Here is a 25,987-nt window from a genome sequence, read left to right on the forward strand (position 1 = left end):
TTCTCTTTTTCGTCAACTTTTAGCAAATGAATATTGATGTTGACACATGAAAGTTTATTTAAAACACGTCTTTAATACTAAAATTAATTTATTTAAGTCATCTTATGCCTCCAAAAGCTATGGTTTTTCTCATTGTCGTTTGATAAGAAAGGTATGATTGTAAAATGTTATTTTAACCATGAATTTATTTGCATAATCCAAATTAATTTAGCTTGAAAATGAAGCTAACATGTTCAAATTGTTGTAGGTCAAACTTAATACTTTGTAAAATATATATATTTTAAGAAAATAACGAAAGAACTATTGCAATTTTCATGTAATGAAGTTAACAAAAACATGATAAAGTTTTGTTTTTTCTAAAATTTAGTTAAAAACTCAAGTTTTTTAATAATATATGCGACATTTTTACATTTAAAATTTAAATAACAATGCTTAGTTAAAGCACATTTTTATTTTAAATTTGTGTAATGTAAGTTAAAACTACATGCATTTACTAAATTTCTGGCACTTTTTCATTAAGTTTTTGTTTACAAAATGAACTACATCATTAAGGAATTCATTTTGAAAACCTTTTGTCGCGTTGGTATGACAAGATTCTAACTGAAACTTTTTATTTTAGGAGAATTTAGAAGAAAAAAGTGCCACTTATAAGTTTTTTTTTTTTTTAATGTTAATTAGTTATTTATATTATTGCTTTTTTATACAGTTTGACTTTCACTTTTTATACAGTTTTTATTTTATTTTTGTTTGTATAAAAAGTATATAAAGTTTGTATAAAAACTGTATAAGAAGTTTCACTTTTTATACAGTTTGACTTTCACGAAAATTGCATTGCGCTAATGTCTCCTTAATTTTGATCTATAACATTTATTTCTGTTAAATTAAATTATTATATAGCTTTAAAATTGTGCATGTCAACATGCCAAGTGGTTAGCGTGGCCAAGTGGTTAGCGCGCATAGCTTCTGATCAATAAAGCCATGGTACAAGTCCTACCACTGGCGACCCTTTTTTTTTTTTTTTAGATTTTTTAAAATGCAATATACTTATGAAGTTTTATAGAGATTATATAAAAACATATATAACGATATTATACACTTTAACAAAGGGAAAGGTTTTTAAAGAAGCTAAAAAATCTAAAAACATCAAAAAAAGGGGAGAAACTTTTTGCATAAGTGTCATGATTGACACATACTTATGTTATTCTAGTTTTACAATTCAAGTTTTTTTACATCTAAGTTGAATTCATGCCAGGAAAATGAGTATACAACATGTTTATATATAGAATATAACATCTATAGAACTATAATGTTGTTTTGTTTTACATTTTAAATAACAGAAATCAAAAAAAAAGCAAGCTGATGATTTGAACTTGCCACACCGTGACCTTAACTTTTTCTAAAACAGTAAGAGGGTTTAAAAATTATTTTTTTAATAAGAACATAATTAAAGTTTTTAATTTTATATTTAAATTAATCATTTTATTAAATTTATTACTTTTAAAAATAATTGAAAGTTTAAGTTATTTAATATTGATATAATAAGGAAATTTAGTTATATTACCATGCCCCCATTAAACATTCAAAACCAAGTGCGCAACAACAACAGAATTTAGATCAAAATAGTCTTATACTCTGGCTTAACTTTTAGATTAGGGATCATCTATAAATTATGCAACACTAAATTTTACTAATGAACAAAACAAAAATAATCAAAAGTTTTCTCTCGTATAGTCATAAGTTAAATAAAAAATCAAAACAGCTCATTTAGTTTAATGAAAATCGCCACCTAAAAAAACTTAAGATCTCCTTCATCTTTTTTAAAAATAAATTTAACGTTGCTTAATTTATAGACTATTCCTTAGCATTTTATAGTCTATAGTTTTTAATGGTCTAAGATCTTCTTAGTTCTGTCATTTGTATAGCGTTGCGTACAAACGCCTGCAAGTGTAAACACCTTGAGCTGAGTTTGCAGGCAGTATATGGAACAATCGTGTATAATAAATCTATAAAAATGAGAAAATTTTTGAATTTTTATTTTAACAATTAAAAAACTTATTTGCTATATTATTATTTTTTTGCTATAAATATTACAATAATCATTATAGATAATTATACAAATTTGCTATAATTATTGCTATAAATACAGCGAGATTGAAAAATATTCCAAATTTCAGTCAGTGTGAAATAGACTTACAAAGACCGTATTTTTATGGGTCAGATCATTTTTATGGGTCAGATCATTTTTATGGGTCAGATCAGCTAGTATTAATAATAATAGTAATAAAGTAGTTAATATTCTATTTACTTGAAATTGTGTTATATCTGATTACTGTCTTTTACCTAAACTGTGATTTTTTTAGTGTAATCAGCAATACAATGGATAGTATATTTAATAAATGTTTAACTGATATGCAATTATTGAAAAACTTAAATAATAATTTGGCAATTAAAACTTACATAGTCATATTGAGCTTGGACAATAAGCACACCAGTACAATTAAATGGATAACTATTTTGACACGGCCAATTTCCATATTTGTTTCTCAAATTATCATTTAAAGTAATTACACTTGATGATGTCACTAGCAGAAAACGTTCCAAAGTAAAAAGTCCACTTATAAAACTTCCATAAAAACTTTCTTGTTGGTTGTCATAGTTACTTCCAGCTACATTTAAAAACCCCTTAATAATATTTGGAGTTTGTGAAAGTATAACTTCTAAATTGCCAGGAAAATTTATCAAAGTGTTTAAAATATCAACTAACTGTTGAGTCTAAGTAAACAAGAAGAAAAAATTATTAACATATCAAAATAATATTGTCTACAAAAAAAATCATTAATAAAAAATTTTAAATTCACACTCTTTAAATGTTTAACTATTTTATATGAACTTAAAAATAAGTATACCATTTTAATTGAGTCTATCTCTTGACCCACAGTTAAGAGATTAACTGATATGTAATTCAAAGTTGTAGTAATATTCATCAAAGTATTTTGGTTCATAATTCCTTTAGTTGCATAAACAAACTTATACATAACATCCATTGCTTTTGTTACCAATAAACCAATAAATCCTACATATACATACATACATATATATATACATTTTTTATGCTATTCACCTCTTCAAAGCCGAGAAGGCACTACAGTTGAGGAGGCTATTTACTGCGGTCACAACCCTCTCTCAAACTTTTACCTCCGAAACACGAACCTAGACAAACAAGGCTGCTGTGCAGAGAAACAAGTTGTACAAACACATATATATATACACACACACCGACATATATATGTATATATATCAGGCCTTGTTACGAGATTTCGCTGCGTAGCAAATACGCGTAACGCATTTCTAAGTAACTCAACTTAGCAAATATATTTTGCATCCTTAGAAGTTATATTGCGTCACTTGCATCTTTTCAAGTACGCATTGTAATTAAAGTTATTTTATTAACGCTTTAAAATCATACAGTTTGTTTTTTCTCACTATAACAAAAGTAAAATAAAACCTAAGTTCCTATTTAAAAAATCATTCTTATTATTTCAAATATGAATTAAATTTTATTTTGAAAAAAATATTTTTTTCATGAAACGTAAAATAATGTTTGTTTATTTTTTTATGATTTTACAGTTGGTTTTTGGTTATTTTATTAACTATTAATAAACTTTTTTTATTTAATTTGTGAACTCTTTTTAATAATGTTTTTAAACAATAAAGAGTTTTTTTTTGTTATTTATCAGTTACAGACAACATATTCGTGATCATAATTTATTTTCATAAATTAAACGAACGTTATTAAAACTTTACGTTATTGAATTAACAATAAACAAAATATCTTATTAATAAAATATTTACATCAAAATAAATCGCGCATTTTTTAAACTATTATGACTGAAAATAATTTTTGAATTTAAAAGGAATTTATATATTTAATTCCTTAAGATAAAACTTCAAACACTTTATCTTTTTTAACTAATTTTTAACAACAACAAAAAAAATTATGAAACAAACTGTTTCTTAAACAAAAAATCTATTAGTTTACAATTGCGGTTAAATGCTTTTACTTACGACTTTATTTCTTCTGAATAAACGTCACGTTGACGACAATCAAAAGATAATTTAAATATTCTAAAAGATATAAGTTTTTGCGTAGCGCAAAACTGCTGAACGCGTAGGCAAATCGCCTTTTCGCAAGCAAAATGCGAGCTGCGTAACGCTTCTTAACAAGGCCTGATGTATATATATATATATATATATATATATATATATATATATATATATATATATATATATATATATATATACACACACACACACGCACACACACTAGGGTTATGACTTTTTTCAACCCCATGCTCCTGTACAGTAGTTTAATGAACTTTTACCTAAAAAGCACTAAATGAACTATTATTTACATATCTTTTGAAAAAAGTTCACCCTGCCATTTAAAAATCGATTTTGACATAACTACTACTATTCAAATGTATTTAGAATGTCATAGTCATGTAATACAATAAATTTTCAATCCAACAATGACTCAGACCCTTGACCTTGCTCTTACTTTTGCTTGTTGCAAAGAAGGAATAGAAGGTGCATTTTGTCTTTATTTTTGCATGACAAATATATTTCCTTCATTACTTTAATTGAACGCTCTACGCACTGATTACTTCTGGGGATCTGTAGTATGGATGGCTCTCACTTCCAGTGATTTTTCAAAGAGCTTAAAGCCTTTTTGTATGGATTCAGTACTTCAGTCAAGTTATTGAAGCCATTTTCTTTGTTCAGTTGTTCTGTAAACCAATGGTCTGCCCAGCCATACGATATAAATTGACATTTACGATATAAATTGACTTTCTGCAGAACTGTCCTTGTTGAAGGAATTAAAATGAAGGCCAGGATTGCTAGTATAGCTCTGGAATTCCATCTCGCATTGCTGATGTTGGGTAATTTCTGAAACCTGATCAATGGAAAATGTCCCTTTTCATCAAAAAATCGGAACACTTTAGTAAGATGAAATAAAAAATTTATATCATCTCTCCAGCCTGATGTTTCAAGAATTACTTCTATTTCATTATCAAACTGTGTTTTCAGTTGTTCGTACTCCTTCAACAGTTGAGATGCAAATGGATATTGGATGTTCGACGATTGTGTTTTACTTACAAGTTCTTCATCCATCACCAAACAGAAGATTCTATCTAATACATGGTGTTGACAACTGATAAACTGAAGTTTGTTGATGTGATTCTCTGTAAACATTTGTTGCAATATTACAAAACACCATTCCTTTTTCCAGTGTTAATGCTTGTAGTATCTGCAACAATCATCTGTATTGAATTCCATAGGTGAAATTCAGCTTGATTGCCTCTTTGATTGTTGACTTGTAAATAGCTGATTGACATGGAGTTGGGATGTCAATGCTTTCACCAATTGCTTGTGTATGTTAGCAGCTTTGTTTGTTGATACTCTTGTTTAGGTCACCAATTTGACTGCAATTTTGCTTTTATGATGTTTTCTGCTTGGTGTAGGAGTATTGGCCGGTAGAGTATCCTACTGTTCCTTTGCTTTCCACTTGGACATGGTTCAATCACTTGTCCTCAGAATATAACTTCCCAGCTAACACATTCATCATAACATTTCAGTATTTAATCAAGCTTTGCTCGTATAACTTGATCAGATACATGAGGAAAATTTGGTTTATTCTTCCACAATTTGGTGACTTTGTTTTTTCAATTTCCACTATTCGCTCCTTTCTTCCTTTGATTTTTGGTCCAAGGAAATGGTAGCGTCCGTTAATTTGCTTTTGGAAAGGCATTCTGCACTTTTGTTCCAGTGAATATTCTTCCAAAGGGACCATTCTTCTTCTCTTATGGAGAGTTTTCAAATTTTACCAGATCATTGGTCCAGACATCCTTATTCTTCTGAAACTACTATTGCAAGGCTTGTACGTCGCCATGTGTCGCTTCTGTAATAACTATAAAATTAGATAAGGAGCTATATATACACAGTCTAAATTGTTCTAGAATATTCTAAACTGTTTCAGAATGTTCTAAATTGTTCTAGAATATTCTAAACGGTTCTAGAATATTCTAAACTGTTCTAGAATATTCTTAATTGTTCCAGAATGTTCTAAATTGTTCCAGAATGTTCTAAAGTCGTCTAAAATATTCTGGAATTTTCCAAAATGTTCAAAAGTTTTAAGCACTTCTAATCTATACAAGTTTTAAATGATTTTCAGCAAAACCACACGTACTAGTAGTAGCAGTAACAGGATAAAATAAATGACAATTTGTAATTTTAATTGGGGGTGACCATTTTTTACAACCAAGCGGAATTTAATATGTTTTCAATGTTTTCTAACAGGAGTTTATCGATTTATGACACAGGAAATTTTTTTTTTATAAAAAGTCAAAAAGTCATAACCCTAATACACACACACAAATATATATATATATACATATATATATATATATATATATATATATATATATATATATATATATATATATATATATATATATATATATATATATATATATATATATATATATATATATCAGCGTGGAAAATAAGAAATCAATATATATATATATATATATATATATATATATATATATATATATATATATATATATATATATATATATATCAGTATGAAAAATATATTTCAATGTAGAAAGTAAGAAATCGAAGTTGAGCTGTCAATTTGACTAGATATCACATAGAACGGTCAATTGTTTTTTGTGGACGGTCAAAATTTTTAATTTTTTGCTTTATTCAAATTTTTATCTTAGCAATAGTTTTTTATGAATGAACATTAATACTATAGTACAGTAACTTAATGCTTGAATTTAAAGAAATTCTTATTCCTTTTAAAATTATAGTTTTAAATAAAATCAATGAATTGTTTTAACGGAAACCCACAAATAACTCAAGTCCAAATTACCTGCTAATTTTAATAGTTTAAAATAACTCTCATGCACACACATTTTCATTCAATTAAAAAAGGAAGTTTGGTAATATCCAAGTAATTGAATTTAATTTATGTTGAATGTTTTTTTTATAATATCAAAACAACTTTTATAAAATATTTAAAAAATTTAAACTGACTTAATACTAAAAGAAATCATACTTAATACTAAAAGAATTCATTTTATGAAATGCTAGTATAGCAATTACTTATGCTACATTATGTTACAATAACATGTTAAGCAAAACAAAGTTCTTACTAGAAACTGTATTTTAAAATATGTTTTATTTGATTCTTTGATTAATAGAAAAAAAAGTACAAAAGTGCAATTAATAATTTTAAATATATCTGAAAATAATTCATTCATTGCTATGAGTTCACAAATAGCGGAAAATGCTATGAAAAAAATAAATGCACATATTGAATAATAATTAAAAAAAAAACATTGTACAGTTACAAGAGAAAATCTTCTTTGTTAGAAGATAAAACCTTCTTTCTTAGTTACATACAACAATTTCAAATAATAATAAAATAAGACCTTCAATCTTTAAAGCTAGCGACATTAAGGAAGAAAAATTATTGCACATTTTATATCTCATTTATGTTCATAAAAATTATTTTTAAAACTGATAATCTTAATCAGTTAACAATAATGTTATTAACTTTATGCGCAGATACTATTCAAACTAAATACTTAATACTAAAAAGACAGTCGTTTTATGAAACACTACTATAAAAAAAACTAATCTTACATAAAAATAAGATTTATAATAAATATATTCATTTTTTTAAGAATCATATTATTGAAAAAAGTGTAAACGGGCAATTGGTAAGTTTAAATTTATTTATAAACCATTCAATTATATATTGCAATTTTCGGGGAAAACTTACCAGAAAATAAATAAAAAAGATTTATAGAAAAAAGCAAATATTAAGTGACTAAGTACAATTGAAAGAAAAATGTTTTTAGTTAAATATTACTATTGTATAGTATTATACTATTATTAAAAGAATATATTGAATACTTTTCAACCACTTATGAAAAAAGGATTTTCATTACCAGTCAAATCAAAGTAATCTAATATAGTTTAAATCAGTCTAATGAAAGTAATCTAATAGAGTTTATTTCAATATTGTCAATGAAGAGAATTAAAGTAGCTTAAACAATAAAATTATTTTAAATATTTTTTCAAAATTTAAATGATTTTATGAATTTGTAATATATACATTTTCCAAATTACATCCTGATTATGTGTCAAAACTATATTTTACAAAGCAATGATTTTTTTTTCAATAGGACCATGGCCATCAAGAATTTATTTTGAGATCAAAATAAATTCTTGAGGTCAAAATAGCAATTTTTGTCATTTCAGATGGTCATTGACTGTTGACCAGCAATTATTTTCTACACTGATATATATATATACACACACACACACACATATAAAGATAAAGTTAAAGATACAGTTAATAGATGACTTCAAAAGCTTTAGATAATATATGTCTTATGTTAGCATAAAAAAAACTAAATGAATAAAACGATTTTTGGCCATGACCGTGATCATGACCATGATCATTGCCTTGACAATGATTGTGACTATGATCATCATCACGACCATGATCATTACCATGATCATAACTATCATCATCATTATCATTATTGTAATCATGATCATCAACATTAGCATCATGATCAGAATTATGATAATCATCATCCTCATCATCATCATCATCATATTAATATAACCAACCTTGCGTTCTAAACTTTGCCAGATAAAGTACAAGATTTTTCTGTATACTAAGTAAATCCTTAGCTAGCAAGTTAGTCACATCAACCAGAGGTAAAATATCAAGAAAGTATTCTGCACATTGAAATTGATCAGTTCGTAAATAATAGTCAAAATCAAAAGCCTGCAAATATAAAAAAAATATTATTGTATGTTTAAAGGGTATAAATAGAAATTTTCCAATGAAGAAATAACTAAACTTTATATTAAGTTAAAATAAAATAGATTCAGTAAAAATAAAAACTTATAACTAATATTAAAACAATAAAAAATAAATAAAAGTAAACGTGTTTTTTTTTTTTTGTATATATGTGCTCAAAGGTTTAGCACACACAAGAATTAAATCAACTTATAAAGAATAGATAATTTTTTTTTAGTTATTTTAAATACAAAATTTAGTTAATAGAATATTTAGTGTATATTTAAAAGAAAAAAAAAAAGAAAAACAATGAAAAAAATTAAATTTTTTGGAAGAAATTTATCATATATAAAATGAGAAAAAAGTTGCTCATAAGTTTAGCATGCTTGATTTTAAAGTGGTTTTTAGGCCAAACCTTAATAAGGAATGTGACCACCTCTATTCTTCTTATAGAATCAGAAAATTTTCTTTTCGATCTTCAGCTGATGTCTCTTCGGTAAGTTTTCAGTGCAGTGCAGTCCAAATATTTTCAATTGGATTCAGATCAGGTGATCTAGTAGACCAATGAAGTACTTTAATATTGTTTTGCTCAAACCATTGTGTTACAGATTTAGCCTTACAACATGAAGCACTGTTTTGCTGAAACATTCACTTGAGCTTGTAATCAAAATAAATCTTCTTGGTAGGAATTAAATAGCTTTTAATGGTATCAATGTATTTATATTGGTCTATTTGACACTTTTGAACCACTTGTAGCTTTGGCACAATGAAATGACCATATATTTACTATACTATACTACCAAATATTTGTCATAGTGGTACCTACAGACAATTGCTTTGTTCTTATGATTTAGGACAGTGCATTTTGGTTCATTAAGAAAAACATCTCTACTTATTTTTAAAATTCTCTTTTATAAAATTTTTAAAATTTGCTTTACAAAATTTAATTTGTTTTAAACAAAAAAAAAAAAATTAAAACAAAAAGAAACTGCAGTCTGTAGTAAACTAGTCAAAAATTATGATCAGTCAAAAATAAGTCAAAAGTTATGACCAGTGACAACTCACTCAAATGTGATGATCAGTCAATGCGATGTGTGTTATTAGATGTTTTTGCTTACAAAGTATGCATGCTGCACAAAATAGGGGAAACAGACTTAAGCTAGTCTTTTTAGTTTAACTGAGCTTAATTTATAACTAATAATTTTTTTTAAATTTTGCTTTACATCTTCAGAGTAATTGCTCTTGTTTTATCATAATCCCTGACACAGTATAGTGATTTCAAAACTGCAACAAGGAAAGCATTTTTATCCTAGTTTTATTCAAGAGTGTAAAGATAAGTAAATAAATAATATTATTAAATGTAAAAAATATGTCAGACAACAGTTTAGACAATAGAGAAACATTAGGCATTTATGTTTCATATAGAAACATTAATTTAGACTTATTAAAAATTTTTGTTACAACTCTCTTCCAACTATTTATCTTTGGAACCTTTGATGAACAAGACTGCTACACAGAGAAACAAGTTGAGTGCAGTATTACCAGGGATGTAGTGGGGAACTCGAAACTTTTTATTTTCAAAACTAGCACCAAATACACCACTACTACATAATAATAAATTCATATGTATATATACGTGTGCGTGATTGCATAGCTATAAACCAGTAGGGAAACATCTAATTTGTTTAATTTATCACTATTATTTTAGGGTATAGCTACAACATCAACTTGCAATCGTGTTTAAATACAACTAATAATTGAAGACAAAAAGTTTAAACAAGCAAATGTTGCGTGTTTAGAGATGCTTAAGGATGTTTATGATTAAGAACCTTAATCACTATTATTTATCTATTATTGTTTTAATCACTATTATTTTAGCATATAGCTACAACATCAACTAGCAATCGTGCTTAAATATAGCTAATAATGGAAAGCAGAAAGTCTAAAGCCAATGTTGTATGTTTAGAAATGCTTAAGAACGTTTACGATATCACTCAGCACATTTGGTCAAAATGTAGAATCCATCTCAGAAAAACATGTAGGAGAACAAAAATTACTGCACTAAAAAATGACAACATGATACATCATTAGCCTGTGAAATGAATATGCAAATTTCAAGGTCACAAATTCTTACTGAACTGCCTCTGAGTGTGAATCTAGTGTCACCAGTTCTAAGATGGCTTTAATAAGGAAACTAGTCTTTGATCATATTGTGCTACATTGATACTACACCTTTCTCAATGAAAAATTTGTAATTGCCACAAATTTTATTTCAAAGAATATAGGGATCAGACTGTTATATTGTAGCAATTTGCCATGTTCTCAGACAAAGTGCAAGGTTAACAATTTGCAACACACAAAGTTTTTTTTATTGACCAAAAAAATTGCCACACTTCAAACCCAGATGCCTTACACCTTTTGTTTAAAAATTTTCAGCAATTATGATTTAGGTTTACCCAAACATGCTAGATAATTATTATATAAGACAAAACAGATATAATATATATACATATATATATATATATATATATATATATATATATATATATATATATATATATATATATATATATATATATATATATATATATATATATATATATATAAAGATATATATCAAAATGACTAAAAACAGTTTATTTAAACGTCTTGAGGGCAAGACTAACATAAAAAAAACTTTTTTCTATGTTAGTCTTTTTTTTAGGGCATAAAAATAGTATAATTTATGTTTTAAATTGGCTAAAAATTTAGTTATTACTCAGTGGGGCATTTTTTATTTAGATTCATAGTATGCTTTACAAATAGTAAGATTTACAAATGTTTGTATTTAGAATAAGATTAAAATTACTCATTTTATGTATGTTTAATATTTTAGAATGAAATAACATGCTCTTATGTTATAATTACTATTTTACTTATCAAAAACAATTTATTTTATTATTTAACAAGGTTTTCTAGAAGTTTCAGCTTCCTTTTATGTAATATACTGTGTGACTTAGTGTTTGTTTTGTTTCTTTGTTAAGGAGGAAAGACTATCGTACAGTTTATTGTTGCTTAAATTAGTGGAGCTATTGCAGAGCCTCTGAAAGCAGAACAAAATTTGCCCACAGAAAGCAGTCTGTTCTATTTTTCATCTCCATTGCTAATAAAGTTTCCAATTGATTTTAACCAATAACTGAAAACTGTGGTTTTTTGTCAAAACCGATATAAATGATTTTGGAGGGTTTTTTGTATAATGTTTTTTGAATGTTTATTTATTATAGAAAAGTATAAAAAATTAAATTTGTAAGAAATTAAAATTTTTATTTTATTATTTAGATTGTATTTTGCTGGAAGGTTTAGCATGTCTTTTCATATTCAAAGTTATTCAATTATTCAAAAAAATATATTGAATAAAACACGCAAATATATTCAAATATAAAGTATTGAATACTTCAATACTTTGTATTCAAATAGGATGGCCAATTCTTTATATTAAAAATTTTTATTCCTTAAAAAATATATGGATGTTTCAAGTGTATATTTTGGTTCAACAAAATATTAATGTATAGATATGTAATAAAAATAATTCACAATGTTTCTATCAATTATTCAATTTTTTAAAAATATATTTATCTTCCAGATAAATCATGCCATCATCAATGGAAATTTGTTGCCTGTGTAAAATTTTAAATTCAAGAGATGTTGAAGGCGTCTGTAATAGATGTGGTTTTGTTGTAACATACTCTGGTGGATCCACAACTACTTTTTGGAATCATATTTTGGGTCATGGAATTACTATCAATAACACAGGTCAACAAAAAAAAAAATTTTTTCTGGTGCCGAGCAAACAATTTGTTTTTTGTATAGCATTTCTCATTTTGATTTCAAATATGTAACTCTTTTTTTACCATCAGGTCAAGTTGTAAAGATATTTAGGTTCAAATCTTAAGTATTTAGGGTAAAGTCCCTAATATTGTCGAAAAAAAAGTTATTCAAAAGTATGTCAACCTGGGTCTCAAAAGAAGCGTATTTTCATAAAGATTTTAGAAAACATAAATATTTTTCCTTAAAATTTATTGACAAAAAAATTATGTGAAAAAATGCTAAAGACTCTTAAAAAAAGTCAACAGAATGTTATTTACCAAAAATACACAAAATACTTATTTTTATTACAAATGAATAACATTTTTAAAATCTCTATGAAAATACGCTTCTTTTGAGACCCAGGTTGACATACTTTTAAATAACTTTTTTTTCGACAATATTAGGGACTTTACCCTAAATACTTAAGATTTGAACCTAAATATCTTTACAACTTGACCTGATGGTAAAAAAAGAGTTGCATATTTGAAATCAAAATGAGAAATGCTATACAAAAAACAAATTGTTTGCTCGGCACCAGAAAAAAAAATTTTTTTTGTTGACCTGTGTAATCTTTCGACTGGAGAATGAACAAGCAGTAGCAAGTCCACCACTGAAAAAAAATTAAAACCATGGACAGTTATTTACAAAAAACGAGCCTTAAAGAAATTGTAGCTGATCCAGCTACAGATGGTGTTTCAACAAATAGGAAATTATCTTCCTAAAAGTCCAACAACTGTGATGAATTTAATCCATCAAGATTTTTCTGATATAAAGGAAGTGATAAAACAAGAAATTATCGAAAAAATTCAAATGGGACATAAATTCAGCTTAACGCATGATGAACACACTAATATTTTAAATACAAAATATCAGGGGTCATTTGAATTCATTTGGTGTCTGTATGGAAAGAGATATATTTGGTTCATAATCAAATTTTTCAGAAGAAAGTTAATAAGGAATTTGGTAAAGAAATCGAACTGCACCTGGATGTTCGTCATTGTTGGAATTCACTTTTTTCAATGACTACGCCTTTGTTAAAAACTAAGAAATATTTATTCCAGACATTTACTGAACTAAATATTCTTGATGTAATCAACAAGCTATATATTGAGTCATGAGCTTATCACATGCTGCTTTCGAGCCAGCAAAACTAGCAGTGGAACTCTTTAGCAGAGAAGATGCAACATTATTGACAGCAGATACTGTTCTTGAATTTATGCTTGCAAAACTATTTGCCATGAATACAGAAATTGCATCTTTACTGCATTCAAATTTAAAAAAGTGTGTTGATGAAAAAATTAACAGAAATGTTATGCAGTTGTTAAGATGCCAAAAAGATCCTTCAGTTGTTCCATTTAAAAATAATTTAAATTTTGCTGGAAAACTTGTGTTTAGGGTTTTTGGATTTACTTCTAATGATGAGGAACCACTAATAGCTGAAGCACCATGTACAACATCGGAAAGTTCACCTGTTTCTCTTAAGGATGAATTAAACTCACTTCTCAACAAAGATAGCATCACACACTTGCCCAAATCTACTGATCAATTCAAATGGCTTGAGCAAGAGTTTTTGTTGTACCGAAATACAAAAGAACAGAAAATCTTGAAAAAAATTACAATCCAATTCTCCCTAAATAGCGCATTTTTTCAAGCTGAACTAGTTTCTGCTCAGAAATCAGATCACAACTATCTGATGAATTGTTAAAATCTTTAGTTTTCTTAAAAAAAAATTTACAATAAAAATAAGTCATAATTAGTTTTATTTCGAAATATAAACATTATGTTAGAACACTTTGTTTTAATAACTTATTTAATAAACAATCCAAGATAAACTTACATAAGTTTTATTATTTAACAAGAAAAACTGAAAACCACAGTTAATTGCATTCTTTTTTTTAAATTAAAACCAAAACTGAAATTTTTTAAAAATGCAGTTTGTTGTAATTATCAACATATGGTTGCATCAAATCGCAAGCCTTTCACCAAATTTTATTTGCATATTTTTCAAAAACAGTATAAAAAGATTGAGTAAACAAGTACCTAAGGGCGTCAAACAAGTACCTAAGGGCGTCAAACAAGTACCTAAAGGTGTCAAGAGCCTTTACACCTTAAAAGCCTTTCTTTCATCTTGTTCTGTTAAACCCTTAAAGCTAAACATAAGGGAAGAAAACTCATCTACCAAAAAGGGTAAACTTAGTAGGGGTTTTTCAGTTTTGGGATTTTTCTTTCTACATCTTTATTAATGTCTAACTTCACCATGTTTTCTTTTTTAAAATGTTCAGCCAGATTTACTGCAATCTATATCTCAAAGTCACTTTTGGTTAACATTTGGTGAAATATCATTTATTGTAGCCATAATAGCAGCATTCTATTGGAATTTCAGCTGGTAATTTACTGTTATATTGCAGTGGTTCTTTTTGGTAATAACCAATAGGCTCAAAAATTGAATCAAAAAATGAATCAAAACTTGTATCAGAAATGATTTCATTTTTATAATTAGACTCTATTTATTGCACTTTCTTTCAAAATTTTCAATCTGTTACTTTCTGCTGCCTGAAAGCATAAAATAATTTAATTTTAACTAAAATAATTAATAATAAAAATATCTTTTAAAACTTTTTTTATTTGTAAAGTTTAACCTTTCTATTAAACTTAATATCCTCTGTCCTAAATATGAACTTTCTTGCTCCAAAGTCTTCCAAAAATATCCAAACAAAAAAAATCCTCAAGCTTATCTTTGGCAGATTTTTTATTATATCTTATATGTTTTTAAACCTGGTATGCCCAAAAAACTGTTTTTAGGGTTTTTTCTCGTTTGTTAAATATTAGCAGAGCTTCTTTTTTCATTTTTCTCTAGACCAGAATACTATTTGTCTAACTTTGTGAGAACATTTTTTACTTTAGTGCCACTAACAATATCAAATCTCATCTTTATCTAAGGTTTCTTAACCTTTTCAAAGTATATTTACAGCTTAGTTATAACTAAATTAATATCAAAGTATGCTTACAGTTTAGTTATAACTAAACTAATCTTTTTGGAAGTTTTAGGCAGTTTAGATTGCAGGTAATGTTGATGCTTGATGTTGTAAAATACCCATGTCTGTTAGAAGTTGAATCTCTAAATACAAGTTTTTATTATTGAGATCATTTAGGTTAAAAATTTTTTATCTCATTCTTTTTCCTCCTCTATATATCAAAGAAAGTTTCTTAAAAAAAATATATTACCAAAATATTCTTAATTAAATTATTTCTTTTTTATTAGATCTCAGTTTACATTTTTTGCCCAATTAAAACTAATAATTATATTTAAATAATCAACTTTAAATTTAATATTTTTAAATCTCATTAAAGCATCACTGCACTGCTTAATATAAAATGTATGCTAAGATACTTTATTTAATATATTTTTATATTGTAAAGAGTACAAATAAAATGCTATATCTTAAACATATAGCATATTCATATGATCTTTTATAAAAATTGAAAAATTGTAGTGGTAACAGTAGTAGATTTTTTTTTATTCAAAATAGTTATTAAAAATACACAAAGTAATTTTAATATGACTTAAAATATATAAATTTCTAAACACACATCCAAAAATTAGATTTTAGATCAGAGTTCCCCAAACATTTTTACGGAATTTTCATCAGTGACACTTCAGGATACTGTGTTTAGAAGCTTAAAAATCAAAAGGTAGCCGTTTTTGAAAAAAAATAATTTTATACTTTTGTAAATTTTTGTATAAAAGGGGAGGGGGTTAGAGTTGTAAAGTTGAGCCTTTCCTTTTAAAAGTCAATATTAAAACCTTTCCTTTTAAAAGTCAATATTAAAAGTCAATAATAAAACTTTCAAATTATAATTTAGTTTATCCAGATTTAAATTTTGATTATCTTAAGATGTTAATTTTTCTATAGAAATTGTTGATGGAACCATATATAAAAATTTAAAGAAGCTTTTCTATAATGCCTTGTTAAAAATATTTCCAATAGTAAAATTTCTATTTTCTTGATTTTGTTTACAGCTTTCTTTATTCAATATAATAATAGAATGTTCCAACTCTAATCCAATAATTTGTTTGATTACTGATGATAATAAAAATTTGTTTAACTTCTGTATTAGAAAATGCCTAATATATTATCTAACGAAACAGTAAAAGCAAAGAAAAACGAGACCATTTATTGAATCAGAAAATTATTTGCTGTTGTTATTTGAAGAAATACTTAAATGTATTCAAGTCATGAAATTGTTAGAGGCTTACATAAAAATTTAGGTAAAATCTAAATATTCAATATCTGTGTACAGTTATTTAACAGGTATATTCCGTTTTATGAATTATTAATGGAATTTTTTTAAACTTTGTGAAAATAATCTATATTTAAAAGTTTTCTTACTTATGTAGATATATCTCCAACATGCAAAAAGTATGTAAACTTACTGAAAGAAAGTAAAGACATACCAAATATTGTTAAAACTCGATGGCAATCTGCCCATTTATCTAGGCATGTAAGCTCTAGAAAATGTGAAACATAAACAGTTTGTTCAAAGGCTAGATCCAGATTTCCGTATATGAAAAAAACAAAGAAATTAGTAAGTTCGATTAGAATGTTTAATATTTGCTTATGTGCAATTGAGAGAGGAATTCAACATCAATGTACTGAAATGAACGCGTGTACAAATCATTCTACTAAATACTTTAATGCTTCTAAAAAAATTCAGGAAAAAGTCAATTTAAATGTATTAAGATTGTTTATAAGAAAAAAAACTTGAGCATGGAATCCAGATCTAAATACTGGTAATTTGTTATTAGATTTTTTAGTGTCTTTGAATTGATTAAATCATTAAAAGTATTATTCTATTTTACTATTCAGGAGGGTTGCTATTTACCTATAACTATTGGTGTTCTTCAATTAGTTATAAAGAAAAGTCAAATTTGAAGAAACTGAAATTATTCAACTTGGATTAAGTCAATTCAAATCACAGATCCTTCTGAAATCCTTGAGGAAAAGTGGAATTCAATTGGAGGCAAATCTTGAAAAAAACTTTACCAAAAAAGTATATTCCTATCTGAATTTTATGATGTAAAGTCAGTTATTGCAGAAGAGAAGAAAACAAAATTATCAACAGGTGTGTTAAGAGACCTTGTTTATGTTTCCCAATTGACTGAGCTCCTCAACTTTGTAATAACTTACAGGAAGCAAAACCCTTACCAAACATTAATACGAATTTAAATTGATTCAGGTAAAAGTGCTATGAGATGAAGAGATCCTGAACTTAATAGCATGTATTTTTTTAAGTAAAACTAATATTTTGTAGGTGGTGGATCACTTAAGGTAACTTCAAACCTCTTTGATCCAGAAAAAGAACAATGCAAAGATCAGTTCTCACAAAACATGCTCTGGAATTAATCCACTCTGTAGTTCTTGTATATTGTGATAACATGCAGAAAACACACAGAAATTTAGCCATTTTGTTAGATCTTTTAAAGCTACAAGATTGTAAATATGTTCTTGCAGCTGATTTGAAAATAATTAATATTTTTTCTAGGAATTTCATTAACTTTAAATTAGAATTTAGATAAAAAATAAAAATTTAGTCTTATGGCGGTAAATAAGCTTGCCCTCAGTGTGAAGGAGAATGTGAGCTTTTTGGTGGGTTGATGAGAGCATTCTTATCATAACAATGTATATAGCTTTTTATTGGCCTAAATTTAGATAACTTCGGAAGGTTCAAGGAACCTTCCGAAGTTATCTTAACTCTTCAACTAATAACTGACTTTAGTTGTTCCTACAATGCAACACAGGAGTTATGTTCCGAGGTACAGTTAATTTGTCATAAATTTAAAGTAAATTTGTTAAAAACTAATTTGCTTTAAATTGACTTTATATTACTATTATTATATTAGCATATTATTTTATTATTATTATCCATTTTACATAATATTTTATTAGTTTCAAGGAGAGAAACTAACAGTGAACAGGAAAATACACTTAATCTCAGCTCACTTGCAAAAGTTTATTATTAACTTATTTGCAACAGTTATTAACTTATTGGCCATTGAACAGGCACCTGAATCTGCTAACTCAAAAACAAAGCTAATAATTGAACAATTCAATGTTTTACAAACAAGTTCAAAGCACTTTATTAAAAGTAAAAAAATTGCTGAATCATTTAGCAGCACTTATTTATAGACTGAAAAAATGAGATATTTTATATTTATATTAACAAATTTAAAACTTTGGATTGTAAATATTTTTTTTTTAATTGTTAGCTAACAGTAAAAACAAATCTTTGTGATATTGAATAGCTAATCAAGTATATGAGTTAGGATAATAAGTATCTTTAAAGAAAGTTGATCTTTTTACTCCTATTTTTCACTTTTTTCAAAAAAAGCTACCTTTTGATTTTTAAGTTACTAGATTCATCATCCTGAAGAGACACTGAAAAGTTCTATAAAAATATTTGGGGAAATCTGAACTAAAACTCAAAACCTATTTTTTGGATGTGTGTAGACATTATTATGAAATTTAAATAAAAATGCTTTAATCTAATTTTTGTAAAGGTTTTAAAAGCAATGCTGCACCGTGTAAAAACTAAATTTCAGTTGATCTAAAATGTAAATTATACTCTTTTTAGGGGGGAAGGGGGAGGTGGGTGCCATATCTTTAATTAAAAATTCAGATATTTATTTATGTCCTAAAACATTTATTAAAAAATTTTGTTAGTCTTTTTAATTTTTTTTATGTTAATTCACCTTCCCAAGACCAAGAAGGCCACTACAGACAAGGAGGTTACTTAATTGTGGTTATAACCCTCTCTCAACTTTATATCTCTGAAACACGAACCTTGACGAACAAGGCGACTGCGCGGAGAAACAAGTTGAGCGCAATACTAGCAGGCACATGGTGGGGATCAAACTCAGAACCTCTCGCTTATGAAGCGAGCGCTCTATCATTACACCACTACCACAGTCTTGGCCTAAAAACACTTAAAATAAGCTGCTTTTAGTCATTTAAGGGTTCTTTTTTTTTCCAAATATACCATTTGAGGGCAAGGAAAGAGTGAATTAATGGTGCTCAAATTTTTTGGGAAACATATATATATATATGTACAAATATATATATATATATATATATATATATATATATATATATATATATATATATATATATATATATATATATATATATATATATATATATTTAAACATCTTCGCTTCCAACAAGGCTGCAAGCAGCCATTAACTAAAGTTGGAAGTTACTGAAAGAGAAGAGATGAAGGTTATAGAGCAAGATAACGATTGATGGACGACTTAAAGGATTGCAAATTATATGAATCAGGAAAGCAAGATGAAGGAAGCGAATTCCAAAGAACTGAAGTTCGAGGAAAAAAACTAGATGAATAAGTGTTTTTGGAGCACTTAGGAACAGTCACAGAAAAAGGATGAGACTTAAATGAATGACGAGTAACACGAGAATGAATTTTAGTAGATGGCACAAGAGACACTAGCGACTTTACGAAATCAAAACGACAACTGCAACCGCAACGTCCAAACACAAAAAATTGCTGATGCGCATGTGTAAGCTTAGGGTAAGTCTCAATTCGCGTTTCAAAGTTCTAGGCCGGACGTTAAAATTAAAGTTTCAGCGTTGTGTTGAAAACGTGAAATGATTATGAAAACGTTAACATTTTTTTGCAAACTAAGATTTTTTGTTTTTGTTTTTTGTGGTGAATTTTATATCGATATAAGCTGATATATCAGCTCTGTGTGTGCAATTCAATGGTAAAAGGTTCGGAGTATTAAGCGATGTTTGCGTGGTTATTGATTAAAGTTGTTTTTAATTGATAATAATTGTTAATATGCTTATATAAACATATTAATAATAATTATCAATTAAAAACAATTAAAATCAATAACCAATAATTATTGATTATCAATAATAACCAAATAAATATATGGCTATTATTAATTTAGTAACTGGTAATGTATATTAATATTATAATTTACATTTTTGAGGTTTATGTTTCTATATAAATTATTACTAGAAAATGTGCAAAGATGAGTTAAATTTAGTGAACTAGAAAAGACATTGTATTAGATTTTTATGTTTCTTGCAAGAGTATTTAGTGCTCAGTTTGAGTGTTCAGTTTTTATTAAACAGAGCAGTAATAAATAAATTAATGAAAAATAGTTATCAAGCTAAACATAACACACAGTTTATCTTTGTTATGGAATCTTCATGTGGAACAATAACATCACCCTCAAGGTAATATTTTATTTATAAAAATAGTTATAAAATGTGGCTATATAAATCTGTTATCTCCAGGGTCATCTAAATTGATTTCCCCTAAAGACAAGATTTATATAAACTAATGAGTAATATAATTATAATATAATTAATATAATATAATTCTAATGATTTAAATTTGTATAAGTATGACTTTTTAATCATTTAAATCTATTCTATCAAAAATTAATCAATCTATTAAATAAATCAATCTATTAAAATAATAATTAAATTTAAAAAAACACTTTTATATTCTAGTTCAATGCGACTCAACTACACGATTCACTGTTGTTAATGGAGGTTTTGACCTTCGAGCCATGGCAATTTAAACGTGGTTCAAAAGAAAGAGGCGATTCATGGGAAAAAATATCCAACTCTCTTAATGGATTACCTGAGCCTTATTTTAAAGTTACTGGAAGGTCAACTCGAGACCATGTAAACCTTTTAATTGAAAAGTTTAAAAAAAAAGATGCAGAAGAAAATAAAGCAAGTGGAATTACATGTGACTTAACAGACTATGATGTGGCTATTGCTGATGTCTATGAGAGATTTCAGCAATCTGAAAGTAATTTTAAAGATCTCTTAGTCCAAAATAATGCAAAGGTTGATGCAGATAATTTGAAAGCAATAGAAATGCGAAAGCGGTCATTAGAGACATGTAGTGAAAGTGAAAAGCAAAACGGACGACAAGAAACTAATAAAAAGTCCAGAAATAATGGCAATGAAACAATTTCTTATTTAAAAGAGAAAAGTGAAATGGAAATAAATATTAGAAAAGAGGAACTTGAAGTCAAAAGAATAGAAGTTGAAACACAAGGAAAAACAATGCAACAGATGATGCAGCAACAAAATAACATGATGCAAGCTATGATGCAACAGCAAGCATCTTTTTTAGAAATTTTAAGCAAATTTTTACCTGAAAAAAAATAAAGCAATTTTATATTCTGTCTTATATTTCATTTAAAAAAGTATTTATTAAATTATAAAAGTTAAATAAAATATTCTGAAAGGGATGGTGCTTGACAATCAAAATATGTTGTTGTTGTTGAACCATATAGGCAAACGCGTGCATTATGCATTAACGCACATACCAAATACATTTTAGAAACTGGATCAAGTCCCACTTTAAGATTCTTTTTAAAGTCTAAAAATTTAAAATAGTTTACAATATATCCAAATATCCACTCAACAGCAACACGAACTTTACTCATATTTTTGTTCCAAATAAGCTGTTCAGGGGATATGTTAGCTCCTTTAAGAAAAATATACAGAACTATACAAAGGCTTTTCGTACCGCGACGTTTTCATAATAACTTTTGTAACGATATTTTACGAAAAACGGCTACGTGAACGACAACTTTAAAAAACATAGTTTCCCCGTTCTCGTTGTTCTCTTTAGAGCAGTGCCCATTATAGTATTTGTAGAAAAGAGAAAGAGAAGCAACATTACGACGATGTGATAATCGTTGGAGGTTGGCTGCAAGAGCAGGTCCAACAATGTTTACAATGTGTTTTTGCACCTTGTCTAAAAGAGAAAGGGCATCATTAGAAGATCCGCCCCAGATATGGCAACAGTGTTCCATACAAGGCCGGATTTGAGATTTATAGAGATAGAGAATAGAATCCGAAGTAAGAAAGTGACGAGCTCGATAAAGAGATGCAACATTAGCAGATGCTAATTTTGCAACTGATTTGATATATGGTTTCCAAGAAAGATTGGAAGTAAGAGTTAATCCTAGAAGATGAAGAGTAGGTGACTCATCGAGTACATCACCGTTCATAAATATAGGAAGATCTAAATTATTGCGATAACGATTGGCTGAAAAAAATTGAGTTTTATCTGAATTAAAGTTCACCAGTCATTATGAGCCCCATGCTGTAGCAGAAGTGAGATCCTTTTCAAGCTCAAATGTCCCCTCCAAGCAATCAGAGGGTGTTGGTTTCTTATCACGACAAGAATAAATGGTAGTATCATCAGCAAACAATGCCGCCTTAGATGTGAGAATATCTGGAAAATCGTTAATGTAAATTAAAAAGAGTATAGGGCCAAGGATAGAACCTTGAGGAACCCCTGAAGTTACAGAATAAGAAGAAGAGTGTTGTCCATCGAGGACAACTTTTATTCTATGATTGGAAAGGAAGGATTCAATAATTTTAAAGATGTTGCCGGATACACCATAAGAAGAAAGCTTATGGAGAAGACCAGCATGCCAAACTTTATCAAAAGCTTTAGAAATGTCAAGAGCAATGGCCTTAACCTCTCCACCTTCATCTAATGCACGATAAAACCTGTCAGTTATTACTGTTAGCAAATCAGCTGTAGAACGAGAAGATCGAAATCCATATTGATGGTCAGAAAGTTAGTTAAATATATATATATATATATATACATATATATATATATATATATATATATATATATATATATATATATATATATATATACATATATATATATATATAATATATATATATAATATGTATATGTATATATATATATATATATATATATATATATATATATATATATATATATATATATATATATATATATATTTAAGACATGATTACTACAAACTTATGCAACTACAAACCTTTTTTGCAATTTTGATACCATTTTGAGCATTAAAAGGATTCAAAACTATTTCTGACACGATTGTAGTAACAAAACCTTCATCATTCATAATTTCATAAAAGATTTTTAATTGATTTCCTGGACCATTACCTTTTTCCATAAAAAATTGAACATTTTCAATCCAATTTTGGGCTGACCACATTGATTTATAAATTTTATCACTTTCTTTATTTGCATTATACTTAGCATAAATACCAAACCTAAACAAATAAACATTTGATTGATGCCAGCCAGATACACGAAACCTAAATTTATCTTCATATGCAAGTCCAGACTGAGGTGAAGCAATAATAATGGCATCTTTTATTGGTATGACTATTTCAACCTCTTCGTAAGCATAAACTAATTGATTTTTATAAGGAAATGAAAATTTACAAACAACAGAACGACCATAATCAAACGAAAATGGAGGAAATTGTTTTATAATTGTAGGTATACGTCCATCTGGAAATAACACTGAATTGACTTGAACAATAGTAAGGGAATCATGGTTAAGTGGTTGATTTGTATCATCTGCAAGTAAAAAAAAAAGAAGCTAAAAACAACAGAATAATACTTATATTTTTAACATTTAAATCAGACTAAACTTGCTCTTACTTTTGTGTGTGTGTTAATATATACACACACAAATATAAATAAATATGTATTTTATATATATATATATATATATATATATATATATATATATATATATATATATATATATATATATATTATGTATATATATATATATATATACACCTATAATATATATATAATATATATTATCTATATAATGTATATATATATATATATATAATATATATATATATATATGTAAGTATGTATATATATATATATATATATATATATATATATATATATATATATATATATATATATATATATATATATATATATATATATATATATATATATATATATATATATATATATATATATATATATATATATATATATATATATATATATATATATATATATATATATATATATATATATATATATATATAAGTGAATATTGCTACATCGACTGAGGGTTTGGCATAGGGCAGCAATATTTTTTTCCATTATTCTTTGTTTTTTTCTTCTTTTTCTAAAAACACCATATAAAATAATGTAACAAAAATAGGGTAATTTGTTATTTTAAGCTCTTAAGTAGGTAGCTCTTAGACTAATTTCTTCAACAGCTGTAAAATTTCAGAGTATGAGAGCCGTGTTAATACTATGCATCTGCATAGCTGAGATTTCAGTCTCACCTCTTGCAAAATTCACCAGATTTACTTGGTCTTGAGACTAATTTGAATTTAGATGTTTCATCTTTGGATCTCAGAGTTCATTTCCAAGGACTCTAATAGCCACATGTTTTACTTACCATTTACATTCGCACCAACCTATTTGTTGTGGAATCAGGTTTGATTTTTCTGACCATTCTTTTATATGCTTCTGTTTAGCATGCCTTCACTTAGTTATCTTTCACTTTGTTTTTTATCATTCTCCTTCTACTCAAGACTGCACTAATTTTGATACTATTTTTTATCAAATTGATAAAAATTAACATTAAAACTTCTTTTTTTGAACATATTGAGTCTTTTAATTTTATGCATCAGTCAATATTGTCATTATTGGTGACTTTATTGCTTTTCACACTAAAGCTCATAACATTCATATTTCTCAATCTCTCATTCAGTTAGTTAACTTTGTTTCCAGGCAACCTAATCACTTACCTTCACTCCTTGATTTGTAAATTGCAAGTACAACTAATCTAAAAAGATGCTGTCTGATGCTGAATTCCAAAACTCTCAGTTTACTAAATTTTGTATTTTAGCCTAAAGACTTTTGTAAAATGGTAAAATTTTATCCCTAAAACATGGGTCTGATGCTAATACTTCTTCCAAGGATAATGCAAATCTTTAATCTAATGCAACATTCATTCTGACATTCCTAAGAAACAAGGTAATTCATTGTTGGGGCTTTTGTTGCTTAATTTATTTCTCTCATTAACTAAACATTTAAAATAATGATGTTTTCAATGATGGAGTAATAGTCCAGACAACATTTCTGTCATAGTCTTACAAAAAGTGTTCACTAGAACTCTCTTCAATACTTTCTAAACAGGAAAATAAAATTTAATTTAGCATTTAATAAGGGCTTAACTAAATCTTATTTTCCTGCCTGCTGGAAAATAGCCAATTTTAAAAAACTTTGAAGAACACTCTATTACCCAATCAGTTTTTTTGTCATCCAATCAGTTTTCTCTATATTATTAGCAGCCAATCAGTTTTCTCTCAATTATTAGCAAGCTCTTTGAGGCTTTAACTAACAATTTCT

General features: G+C 27.0%; 1 protein-coding gene across 3 annotated transcripts in view; it reads right to left on the reverse strand.

Annotated features, from left to right (window-relative positions):
• The window catches only part of LOC101237419 (uncharacterized), an 84,539-nt gene that overhangs the window by 22,802 nt on the left and 35,750 nt on the right, over positions 1-25,987 (reverse strand). For all 3 annotated transcript variants that reach the window (XM_065803275.1, XM_065803276.1, XM_065803274.1), the window contains 4 exons: positions 23,616-24,169; positions 8,716-8,875; positions 2,907-3,073; positions 2,458-2,772 (listed from right to left, as the gene is read on the reverse strand). In XM_065803275.1, coding sequence (XP_065659347.1) covers positions 2,458-2,772; positions 2,907-3,073; positions 8,716-8,875; positions 23,616-24,169 — 1,196 coding nt within the window. The remainder of the gene's footprint in view (positions 1-2,457; positions 2,773-2,906; positions 3,074-8,715; positions 8,876-23,615; positions 24,170-25,987) is intronic.

This window comes from Hydra vulgaris, chromosome 08 (genome assembly GCF_038396675.1).
Source record: "Hydra vulgaris chromosome 08, alternate assembly HydraT2T_AEP".
NCBI lineage: Eukaryota > Metazoa > Cnidaria > Hydrozoa > Anthoathecata > Hydridae > Hydra > Hydra vulgaris.